Genomic DNA, 12,533 nt, shown 5'->3' with positions numbered 1-12,533 from the left:
TTTCCAGTGTGCATTAATCTATAGTACTATGAGTATTTATAAATTATGTAAAATACAGAATGGTGAAGAAACTTTTTGTTTTGTTCAGATGAAAAAACTTATGTGAAATATCTCAAAGAAAATACAGAACAGCCTAAGGGCCAAAATGTGTGTTAGAGACAAACGCTGTGAGTTGTGAGTAAATGGGACAAGTTGCTGTTGGTTACAGTCATCAGGCTGGTGTATGTTAGGGAGGCCATAGCGAGGCCAGAAGGATTTGGGCACTCTCCACTTGCTTGTCTCAAAACTCCTACTTCTAGTTTCCTTTGGGAGAAGGCTGAGCTCAGGAGATGAAGTTGTAGCTTCTTTCCTCCTCCTCCCTTTCCCTCTAAGCCTTCCAAAACAGTTTCCCAGAAATAAAAGTCACATTTTTAAGGAGACAGCAAGGGCTCGAGTCTCTTGTCTCCAGCAGCCCCGGAAACACACGCCTGGCAGGAAGTAAGCTATAAGGTGCTGCCCTTGCTGGAAGTATCTGTCCAACTCCTCCTCTGTCCTGCCCCTTGCTGCCAGCACATCTTCCCAACCAGGACGCCAGAGGCCCTGCTGCTCCCCCTCTCCTTTGCACCCATGGCTGGTCAGAGAAGCACTGCTGTTGTCTCAGGCTCGGCCTCCTTCGGGAGTGGCCATCGCCCCGGACGTGGGTGTGAATTCTCCCAGGGCAGGAGCGGGCTCCTTTTTGTGCTTGTGTGCCTGTGCTTAGCGTTCTCTTGTTTGACAATTGTCTGACTCTTTGTCACCCTGTTTGGGGCCATCTCCTCCGGCTCATTTTACGGAAAAGGAAACTGAGGCAAACAGGTGAAGGGATTGCCCAGAGTCAACCAGCTAGTAACCGAGGCCAGACTGGAACTCCTGAGTGTTGAGTCCTCCTGTATTCTACTGCACCCCCTCGCTGCCCAGGTTCGGCATACAGTAAGTGCCAAAGCATTTATTCAGTGCTGTGTGCCAGGAGCCCTGTGGAGCTCTGGGGATAAAAGCCCTGCCTTTGAGGAGCTGACATTGTGTTGGAGATGGCCCATCTCAGAGGGAAGGGGCAGGGGTGGCTGGGACACCTTTCTAAGAGCGACACAGTCCCTGTGATTGTGGTGGTCGAGGCTGCTCACAGGGGCAGGAGCATTGAGGTCGCGCTCAGAGTTCTCCCTGCGTCTGCTCGGTGATCACCACTAAGGGCACTCCCTACGTGCCAGGCGGGACATCCTGGGCAAGAAGTGAAAGGCCTTCAGGGCCGGAGTTGAGTTCTCGCTGTTCCCACCACGTGAATGTAGGGGCTGGGAGAGAGACCCATGTTTGATGATTCCGCGGCAGATCAGGAGGATGAATTTGAGAATGGGACTTTGATTTCTGGAAGACGGATTAAAATACGGGAATGACAGGGACAGAGCATTTACAAAGAAAAGCTGGTTTTTCTGCGACTTGTGCAAATCTAATTTAAAAGGCTTTCAATTAAAATGGAAAAGCAAGGGAGAAATCTTACCTCCGTGTGCACCCGACTCAAGCTCGATTTTGTAAGCAGTTGCAGTGAAGGCGTGGGAGATACCCCGGAGTCATAGGAGACAAAGTGCCAGAAAGGCCTCAGACAAATATATGTCTGACGTGTGCAGGAGCAGATTCAACTGGAGCTCCTGGGGCAGGAGGCAAGCAGTAAAGAGGGGGCTGGGAAGAGGATGAGCCCAATTCAGAAGGAGCAGAGTCCCTCAAGGGGGGAGGATGCGGGAGCATCAGTGACCTCACCTCTCGATTAAAGCGTTTTTAACAAAGTTAGCACTTTTATCTTAACTACCCCATAAAGTGGTACCTCAGAATTGTCTTAATTTGCATTTCTCTTATCAGTAGTGATTTAGAGCATTTTTAGAGCGAAATTTAATTTTGATCATTAAAATGGCTTTAATTTCTTCATCTGAAAATTGTCTGTTCATATCCTTTGCTACGAAATGGAAGCTTTATTTATTTATTTATTTATTTATTTTTTTTGTAGGCAGCTAGGAATAGATAGGGATAAGATTGAAGGGTAGAGGAGAGGAGGTAATGGTAGGGTGAATCTGTTAGAAGGGATGCAGAGGAATGGTGTGAAGGGGAGAAGTAGAAGTAGATTAAAAGGAAAACAATTATATTGAAATATAGCTATCAAGATATATTTTTACATTTTTTCCCCAATTAAAGGTAAAAACAATTTTTACCATTAAAAAAAAAAGTCAAGCTCATTTCTCTCCTTTCTCCCCTTCCTCCCTCATTGAGAAGGCAAGCATTTTGATAGAGGTTACCCATGTACAATCATGCAAAACATTTCCATGTAGGTCAAGTTGTGAAAGAAAACAAACCAAAAAATCCAAGAAAAATGAAAAATTTTAAAGTATGCTTTAATCTACATTCAGACTCCATTAGTTGTTTCTCTGAAGGTGGACCTTTTCATCATAGGTCTTTTGGAAGTGTCTTAGATCATTATATTGCTGAGTCTTTCACAGCTAAATCATTCACAGTTGATGATCATAACAATATTGCTGTTATCGTGCACTACAATGCTCTCCTGCTTCTGCTCACTTCACTTTGCATCAGTTCATGTAAGTTTTTTCAGGTTTTTCTGAGAGTATACAGCTCATTGCATTGTTTCTTATGAATATCAATAATATTCACCACAACCACATACCACAATTTATTCAGGCATTTTCTTTGCTTCTACAAAAAGAGCTGTTACAAATATTTTTGTCCATGTGGGTCCCTTTCCTTCTTTATTATCTCTTTGGGATACAGATTTAGTTGTAGTTTTGCTGAATCAAAGGAGATGAAGTTTCATTCCCTTTGAGCATAGTTCCAAATTACTCTCCTAAATGTCTGGATCAGTTCACAATTCCACCAGCAGTATGCCAGTGGTCCAATTTTCCACATCCTCGCCAACGTTTGTCATTTTGCTTTTCTGTCATATTAGTCAGTCTGATAGATGATACCTCACTTGTTCCAATTTGCTTTTCTCTAATCAGTGTTGTCTAGAAAATTTTTTCACATGACTATGTCTATTAGTTAGAGAATGACTTGTATTTTTGCAAATTTGATTCAGTTCTTTATATGCTTGAGAAATGATACCTGTATCAGAAAAATTTGCTTTAAATTTTTTTTAAATTTATGGTTACTACTTGTATTTTCCTTAATCCTGTTTTTCATTCTCCCTCTCCACTCTTTCCCTCCCTCCTTCTTCCTGCTTTTACCCTATCTTCCTCAAGTGTTTTACTTCTGACTACCACCTCCCATAATCTGCCCTTTCCTCTATAGTATCCCTCTTATTTTATTCCCTTCTCCTCTTACTTTCCTGTAGAACTGAGTGTGTATATTATTCCCTCTTTGGGCTAATTCCAAAGAAAATAAGGTTCATGCATTGACTGCCACCCCAATACCCATTCCTCCCTCCATTGTACAAGGTCTTTTATGACTCTTTTATGTGAGATAATATATCTCATTCTACCTTTCCCTATCATCTTCTTCCAGTGCATTCCTCTTTCTCATTCCATGACTTTGTTTTTAGATACTCTTAGATCATAGCCAATTTATACTTGTGACCTCTGTCTATGTATACTCCTTCTTACTGTCCTAATAATTAATGATAAAGGTCTTAGGAGTTACAAGTGTCATCTTTCCAGGTAGGAATATATACATTAACTTTATTGACTCCCTAATGCTTTCTCTTGCCTGTTTCCCTTTTTATAATTCTCTTGAGTCTTGAATTTGAAAATCAGATTTTTTTATTCCTTTGATCTTTTCATCAAGACTACTAGAAAGTCTTCTATATCATTAAATATCCATTTTTTTCCTCTGAAGGATTGTACTCAATTTTTGCTGATAGGTGGTTCTTGGTTGTTAGCTTAGCTCCTTTGCCCTCCAAAATATCATATTCTAAGCCCTCTCATCCTTTAATGTAGAAGCTGCTAAATCTTGTGTTATCCTGTTTGTGACTCCATGATATTTGAATTGTTTCTTTCTGGCTGCTTACAATATTTTCTTCTTCTTGTTGTTGCCTAAGGGCTGTGGAATTTGGCTATAATATTCCGGGAGTTTTCATCTTGGAATCTCAGGAGGTGATAAGTAGATTTTTTAAATTTCTATTTTACCTCCTGGTTATAGGACATCAGGTCAGTTTTCCTGAAAGATAAGTTCTTGAAAGGCTTTTAAGTAATCATCAATAATTTAAAAAATATTTCTCCTCGTTCTGCTTTCTAGGTCTACTATCTAGTTTTTTTTTTTTTTTTCCCCCAGTGAAATATTTCACATTTTCTAGTCTTGTTTTCAGTCTTGTGATTTTTTTAAAATTAATTTTTGCTATCTCATGGAGTTGTCAGTTTCTACTTGCCCAACTTTAATTTTTAAGGAATTATTTTCTTCATTGAGTTTTATATCTCCTTTCCCTTTTGGCCAATTCTATTTTGTAAGGAGTTCTCTTCAGTATATTTTTGTACATCTTCAGTGTGGTTAATTCTGCTTTTTTAGGATGTTCTTCTCTTAAGGGGATTTTTGTACCTCGTACCATTTGACCTATTCTGTTTTTTAAGGACTTCTTTTCTTCATTTAAAATTTTTTTTCCTGTGCCTCTTTTACCAGGCTGTTGACTTTTTTTTTCCCATGGTTTTCTTGAGTCACTCTCATTTCTTTAATTTTTTTTTCCAATCTGGCTTACTTAATTTTTAAAATTATTTTTGAGCTCTTTGAGGAATTATTTTTGGGCCTTTGACCAATTCACTTTATTTTATTATTATTATTATTATTATTATTTTGAGGCTTTGGATGTAGTTGTTTTGATTTTGTTGTCTTTTTTTTATTTTTCTGTCACCATAGTATCATTATATGGTCAAGTTCTTTTTGTTTGCTCATTTTTTTCCTTGATTTTTAATCCCATGTTAAAGTTGGACTTTGCTCCCAGGATGGAGGGGATACAGTCCCAAGCTTCAGGTTTTTAATGATGCTGTTTTCAGAGCAAGTTGTGGGGATCTGTGAGTTTTCAGTACTTTCAAGGAAGTCTGATCCTAGAGGAGTTGTGGTGCCTCACCCCTTTGCTTGTGCTATAATCTGTGAGTGACCATAAGCATTCTTTTTCAACCTAGAACTATGACTAGGGTTCTTGGTTCCCAGCTGTTGCCTGCATTAGTGTGCTAGTGCCCCTTCTTTCTGAGGGACTGTAACCAGAACCACATCTGGGTAATGTAACAGTCCTGCCTCCAGTGCCAGCAAAAGGTCCCCTGTAATTTCTTCTGAACAGTTATTTAATCTATTTACTCTCTGTGGCTTGAGAATTCCAAAAGCTGCCACCATGGATTCAGTTGCCCACAAGATCTTGCAGTTGTTTTTTGAGGCTGTAGCCTGGGGTGGTTGGGCTGTGTTCTATTCTTTCCTAATTATGATGTATATAGATCTTGTGCCTTAACATATTTTAAAATCTGGTATTAACATACAAGTCCATATTCTCCCAGACTAGGGCAATCTGGCTTGACTAAGTGGAACACTGTGGGCTAGCATTTACTTTAGATTAAATTCTTCATAAATTTCTCTAGTTGGATGTGGTAACAACAATAACGAGATTTCATCTCATTCTCCTTGCCCTCCAAAGAGCTAAGTTTTAACCTAATCTCCAAATAAGAAAGGGGAAAAAAATTGGTCAAAAGCTCAACATTAGGTTATGTATTAAACATTTCCCTCAGTCTTGTTTGTGGAACAGCCAAAGAGCTAGAGTCATTGGCTCAAAGAGTATGTGTGTGTATTAGAGAGAAAGATGTCTGAAGATTGGAAAGGTGGAAGTGAAGGGCTGAGGAGTTCTGGGTTATGAAGGATTTTGAATGAAAGAGAAAATTTTATATTTGTCTTGGAAGTGATTGGGAACACTGGAATTTATTAGGGGAAGGAGGAAGGGGAAAAAACCCACTTTGACCGTTGAATGGAAGAGGACTTGGCCAGGGGAAAGACTAACATACAGTAATGTAGGTGTGCACCAGTATGGCAGCTGCAGCAGGAGAGAAGGGAACAAAGATTAGTGATGTTATAAAGGCAAATTTAACAAGATTTGGCAACAAATTAGATATGGAAGATGAGATATAGTAAGGAGCAAAAGACAACACCATGATTGTGAGCCAGGGGTACTGGGAAGGCACTCACTTCTAAGTAAGGAAGTCTGGAAGGTTTAGGGGAAAGAGAATGATTTCAATTTTGGACATTTTGACCTTAAGGTCTCTACTGGGTGTCCATTTCAAAATATCTGAAAGGCAGTTGGAAGTCAGCAGAGAACTTCAGGCTGGATTTGTAGATTTGAGAATCATTTGCATAGACGTGATAATTGAATTGATGGGAAATGAGGAAATCACCCAAGTGAAATTATGTAGAGGGAGAAGAGAAGATGGCCTAGGAGAGACCTTGATGAAGATACTACAGAGGGAGGGTGGTTGGATAAGTTGGGGGAGAGCCAGGAGGCAGTGTATCCTGAAAACCCAAAGAAGCAAGAGTGTACAACAATGTAAAAGGCTACAGAGAGAGAGGTTGGTGAGAACTGAGATCATTGGTAGCTTCAATGGAATGATGAGGTCGGAAGTCAGACTCTAAGAGTTAAGAGAATGAGAAAAGAATTGGAGGCACATAGTAGGTGCTTCATGAATGTGGATTGATTGATTTATGTGGTGCCCCTGAATGATAACACTCAAGTGGTCTATGGATCATCTAGATATTCAAAGAATCCAAAGCCCCACACGTGCCTAGAGTTTTGCAGCCATTATTCGGCGTTAACTGGCTTTAGTGGCAAAAGCTCATGTTTGGACACAGCATTTCCTACTGGTATCAAAGTAAAGAAATCAGAAGGTGGGTCAGCGTGGTCATTGTCGCTGGTGTGAGAAGGTCCTGTCTGTTCCTTCTAAGTCAGAAGAAATTGATGAGGATGGTGGAGATTGTTTTATTGAGACCCAGAAAAAGCAACAATGCATCAATGCTTTTCATTTAATTTTGTAGAAATGAAGTCATAATAATCTGTGTCACAGAGATGAACACTCTCCACTTCAGATTTGTTCTGTTTGTTCCAGAGGGAAGAATTATAGTAGTAGTTAGGGTAGTGACAATGAGACAAATTCAGGATTGAGTTCTCCCCAAACCATACCTCCCTAGGGGGCTGAGCCCTCACAACTAAAGGCTTCTAAGCCATAACTGTCAGAGCAGGTTGGTGGGTTAGACGCCTCCAAGGACCTTTCCAACTCAGAAATCTTGGAAGTCTCAAATTTTAGGAGGAGGAGGAGACAAATGAGAAGAATTACATGTTAGTTTTTTTAATGAATAAAAGTATATCTTAGGAGTAAGGGATGGTAGAGGGCCCTAAAGAATATGTAGGCAGTTCCCCATTTTCAAAGTTTGCTTTCTGGTTTATAAACTCTTGATAAAAGATGCTATCAAAGAAATGTATGAGTAAAAAAGTGGATGTAAGGATTATTTGGGACTATTGAGGTCTAACAAGATGGCAGCTTGTATAGCCTATCACTGGTGGTGAAGTGGATAGAGTGCTGGGTGTAGAGTCAGGAAAACCCAAGTTCAAATTTAGGATACAAGTTGTATAACATTCTGCCTCAGTTCCTTCAGCTGTAAAATAGGGGTAATAATAGTTACCCCACAGGGTTGTTGTGAGGATCAAATGGTATAATATTTGCAAAGTGCACATTATAGGAGTTTAGTATATGCTTGTCCCTTCCTTTCTTCCTTCAAGAAAAATTAAAGAAGGGTCCAAATGCATGTTGGGTGAAAGGTCAATCAATGAATGAGCCCCACAGAATCCTTAATGGGAACACCCACATTGACACTCATAGATCTAATCAAGTATTTGAGACTTGAATTCCAGTGCCCAATTCTGGTGTGCTTTTGTCAGTTTGGGAGAGTAGTAATAAAAAGTAACCCTTCAAGATACCTGATTAAAGAAAAGATTATGCAAACAAAACTTAATTGCAGATGTGTTCAAATGCCATTTCCCTTTTTTTTTTCTCCATTTCCTCTCCAGGTGCTGGAAAACCTCCCATGTTTGGAGATTATGAAGCCCAGAGACACTGGCAAGAAATTACTTTTAATTTACCAGTCAAGCAATGGTATGGATAATTTAATTTAATCCTATTGTTTGTAGTTTGTAAGCATTGTAAGCATTTTCAAAGTGAGGAAGAATAATCAGATAAGTGAAAAATCTCTTCATTTTTGAAAAAAATTGTTTTCTGTACTGTTCTTTGTCATGGGGATCTTCTTCTGGGTGAATGAGTAGACTGCATCCCAAAGATGAGGAAGACACAGCATATCTGACTGCAGCAGAGAAAGAACTACCACCTAAGAAGTGGGGTGATTGACAGGACCATCTGCTAGGGGACCATGTGTGGGGGACATGAAGAGGGATTGGCTCAGAAAGGATGAGGGCCACCTCCTCATCAGGCCCTGGAGGGGCTGGGGCATCAGGGTTGATGCTGCCATAGAGTCCTCAGGCTGAGCAGCTGGGGAGACTCGAGAGGTGAGGTTTGGAGTTGCTGCCGTGGGGAACGAGTCAGAGCGAGTCAGGGAGGAGGAAGGCCTGCTGCGCCACAGTGAGAGCCGTGTGGGTGGGAGAGGGACCCATTCGGCTCAGCTGTGGGACTGCCCCAGCTTGGTTCAGCCACCGAGTAAAGCAGAAGGGATAGATGGCAGCGGGGACCCTGGGCTGAAACATGGGGTTTGGGAGCATAGGATGGGGTGGAATGGCAACTCTTTCCATTTCTCTTTTTAGCTCTCATGTCTAGCACCAACTTGGCAGGTAGTAGGCCTTTAGTAGGTGCTTGGGAATGGGTTTATCTACTGCGTGTTTCTAAAGGAAACATCAGCCTGGATCACTTGGTCTTGTTTAGTTGGTGAGAGAAAGTCAGGGCAAGTGAATGGATGAGTCATTTCTAAGGCTGACAGGCTCTGGCTTTTACATTTTAAGGATCTTTCCAGTTCTTTCTGCAGCCTCCATCATTCAGGCATTTTTTTCTCAGTGGCTTTCCTCTGCCAGGTGAGCAGAATGAATATTCCCTGACCAGCCCTGACCCACATTGGTGGGTATTTGTGCGGACCAGCATTTTCTCTTGTAATAGGTGCAAACTGCAAGTTTGGGTTGGAACCCAAGGGCCGTTGCTGACTAACCCTAAGTGTGACAGGACAAGCAGCTGGCCTTCCTCTAGTCTCGGAGAGCGGGCCAGTGCTTCATCCTCACGGCCGCCCTGGAGAGAAGGCAGCGCCACTGCAGGCAGGGGGGCATCTCACCAAGGCCCACCAGGGCAGCCCATTCACGCCTGCTCATCCGGTGAGATCCTTGTGGAGCTGCTCTCACGTGAGACCATGGGGCCAGTAAAGCCTTAGTTCCAGTGAGGGAGACTCATAAGCTCTCAGAGCCGCCCCTCCACTGCTGCCTCTTGGCTAAGACTTTGTCTTGACATCACCCGGCCTCCTTACAGCTTCTCCCCATTGTTCTGGGCTCCAGACTCTGCCCTCAGCCTCATTGCCACCAACCTACACGTAAGCCGAGAACCCCAAATGGTCCCTTAGAGCATCGGCCCTGCTGTGCACCTGGCCTTCCCAGCTCTACTCCTGGGCTGTAAGTCCTCATACCAGTTGCTTGCTGGGTATCACGGAGGGGGCAGACTGGCAGCACAGCACTCGGTTCATGGAAGGCGACATGTTAAGCAGGGCTCACTACCGTCCACCTCTGACCCAGAACGAGACAGTTCTAAGTCACAGCACCCAGCGACCCCTGATAAGGTAGCACTCCAGACCACAAGCCCTGTTGGCAGCCCCTACCATTATCATCAGGGAGAAAGGGGAATGACATACTCACCACAACCAGCTGCTAGGTGTGGGCAGGGATCCCCAAGACCTACAGGAATATAAGGGTACCCTCTCAGGCCACTGCCATGCTACAGAAAGAGCCCTAATGCCTCAAAAGTTGCCATAATCTTTGTACCACCTACCCCCCTTCCCAATAGCCATAGCAACTAACATTCTGGAAAAGAAATCCCCTCCCCACCAAGTCTTTGACTCCATGAAGTACTTCAGCATTGCAGATAAATGGCGTTTTCTCAGTGGAAATAACATTGTAGACGCTGCATCTGCATTGCCTTTCCTGTGCAGTAATTCTTCCTGTCCATCTGGCAGCTGAACCCTCCTAGGCAAATGGTCTCCCCTGGTAGACAGTGAGTTGCTTGAGGCCAGGCTTCTTTTTGTCTACCTGAAGCTTAGCACAGTGCTTGGCACATAGGAAATCCTTTGCTTTTCATCCGTCCGTTCTCCATCTCACCATCCCATGTTGTTTCAAGGTCATGGGCCCAAAGAAGGTTTGCCTGAGTTATAAGTCTCTGCTGCTGTTTAAACTGTGGCCATTTTGACCACTTGATACATAGCAACTAGAATGGTACAGTGAAGTAAAAGGAAATCTTACGAGGGACTTGCAGAATATTCAGAATATTGCATTTAAAAGAATAAATAGCATTAGCATGAACAGTTTTGAATGGTGAGTTCAGGAATTGAGATGCAGCTTAAAGAAATAAGATTTATTATCAGTTGTTCATAAGATACTTCAGGCAGCTTATGAGGAATTCAAGAAATATCATTTATTGTAATAAATGTCAAGAATTTTCTGCATTTGAGTGGATAGCCTGGAAAAGCCAAGAACATGCCTCCTGGCAATTAGGAAAGACTAGTCAGTTTGTTCCAGAGTCTTATTTAAAGGGTCTTATGTCTTATTTTTGTTACTTATTTTCCTGAAATAGAGTCCTCCTTTTTCTAGCAGAGAAGGTTTTATTTTAGATGCTCAAAATTATCCTGAATTCCTTTTCCCTTTGTTTTTGGTATTGTGTTTTATGAGGAGAGTGTTGATGCTGTGAACATGTCTCATCTTACATTTGTACATATCAAGTTTTGCTAATAATTAATTTAAAATAGTAAAAAAAAAAAAAATAAAGTTTACTTAATAGCTATTATACATTGGTAGGTTAAAAAAAGAGAAAGCTCTTTTTAGTTCACTAAGCTTTAGCTACCCAGTGGGTAATTATTGCAGAGGGCACACCATTCTGTGCCTCAGGTTCTCAATCTGGGACTTCTCACTGTCTCTCACTCCTCATATCCAGTATGCCAAAGTCTATCAGTTTCACCTCTAGCATCTCTGGTCAGTTTCCCCTCCGCAGCATCTCTGGTCAGTTTCCCCTCTGCAGCATCGCTGGTCAGTTTCCCCTCCGCAGCATCGCTGGTCAGTTTCTCCTCCGCAGCATCGCTGGTCAGTTTCTCCTCCGCAGCATCGCTGGTCAGTTTCTCCTCCGCAGCATCGCTGGTCAGTTTCCCTTCTGCAGCATCTCTGGTAGTTTCCCCTTGCAGCATCGCTGGTCAGTTTCCCCTCCGCAGCATCGCTGGTCAGTTTCCCCTCCGCAGCATCGCTGGTCAGTTTCCCCTCCGCAGCATCGCTGGTCAGTTTCCCTTCCGCAGCATCGCTGGTCAGTTTCCCCTCCGCAGCATCGCTGGTCAGTTTCCCCTCCGCAGCATCGCTGGTCAGTTTCCCCTCCGCAGCATCGCTGGTCAGTTTCCCCTCCGCAGCATCGCTGGTCAGTTTCCCCTCCGCAGCATCGCTGGTCAGTTTCTCCTCCGCAGCATCGCTGGTCAGTTTCCCTTCTGCAGCATCTCTGGTAGTTTCCCCTTGCAGCATCGCTGGTCAGTTTCCCCTCCGCAGCATCGCTGGTCAGTTTCTCCTCCGCAGCATCGCTGGTCAGTTTCTCCTCCACAGCATCGCTGGTCAGTTTCCCCTTCGCAGCATCGCTGGTCAGTTTCCCCTCCGCAGCATCGCTGGTCAATTTCCCCTCCGCAGCATCGCTGGTCAGTTTCCCCTTCGCAGTATCGCTGGTCAGTTTCCCCTCCGCAGCATCGCTGGTCAGTTTCCCCTCCGCAGCATCTCTGGTCAGTTTCTCCTCCGCAGCATCGCTGGTCAGTTTCCCTTCTGCAGCATCTTTGGTAGTTTCCCCTTGCAGCATCGCTGGTCAGTTTCCCCTCCGCAGCATCGCTGGTCAGTTTTCCCTTCGCAGCATCGCTGGTCAGTTTCCCCTCCGCAGCATCGCTGGTCAGTTTCCCCTCCGCAGCATCGCTGGTCAGTTTCCCCTCCGCAGCATCGCTGGTCAGTTTCCCTTCTGCAGCATTGCTGGTCAGTTTCCCCTTCGCAGCATCGCTGGTCAGTTTCCCCTTCGCAGCATCTCTGGTCAGTTTCCCCTCTGCAGCATTGCTGGTCAGTTTCCCCTTGCAGTATCGCTGGTCAGTTTTCCCTTCGCAGCATCGCTGGTCAGTTTCCCCTCCGCAGCATCGCTGGTCAGTTTCCCCTCCGCAGCATCGCTGGTCAGTTTCCCCTCCACAGCATCACTGGTCAGTTTCCTCTCCGCAGCATCTCTGGTCAGTTTCCCCTCCGCAGCATCGCTGGTCAGTTTCCCCTCCGCAGCATCTCTGGTCAGTTTCCCCTCCGCAGCATCGCT

General features: G+C 43.7%; 1 protein-coding gene across 1 annotated transcript in view; it reads left to right on the top strand.

Annotated features, from left to right (window-relative positions):
* Window positions 1-12,533, top strand: part of ALG6 (ALG6 alpha-1,3-glucosyltransferase) — a 44,512-nt gene that overhangs the window by 10,348 nt on the left and 21,631 nt on the right. The window contains exon 3 of the mRNA XM_051999522.1: window positions 8,036-8,120. Coding sequence (XP_051855482.1) covers window positions 8,036-8,120 — 85 coding nt within the window. The remainder of the gene's footprint in view (window positions 1-8,035; window positions 8,121-12,533) is intronic.

The sequence above is a fragment of the Antechinus flavipes genome, chromosome 4, assembly GCF_016432865.1.
Source record: "Antechinus flavipes isolate AdamAnt ecotype Samford, QLD, Australia chromosome 4, AdamAnt_v2, whole genome shotgun sequence".
NCBI lineage: Eukaryota > Metazoa > Chordata > Mammalia > Dasyuromorphia > Dasyuridae > Antechinus > Antechinus flavipes.
The sequence above is the reverse complement of the archived record's forward strand: the minus strand, read 5'-3'. Positions and strand labels throughout refer to the sequence as shown.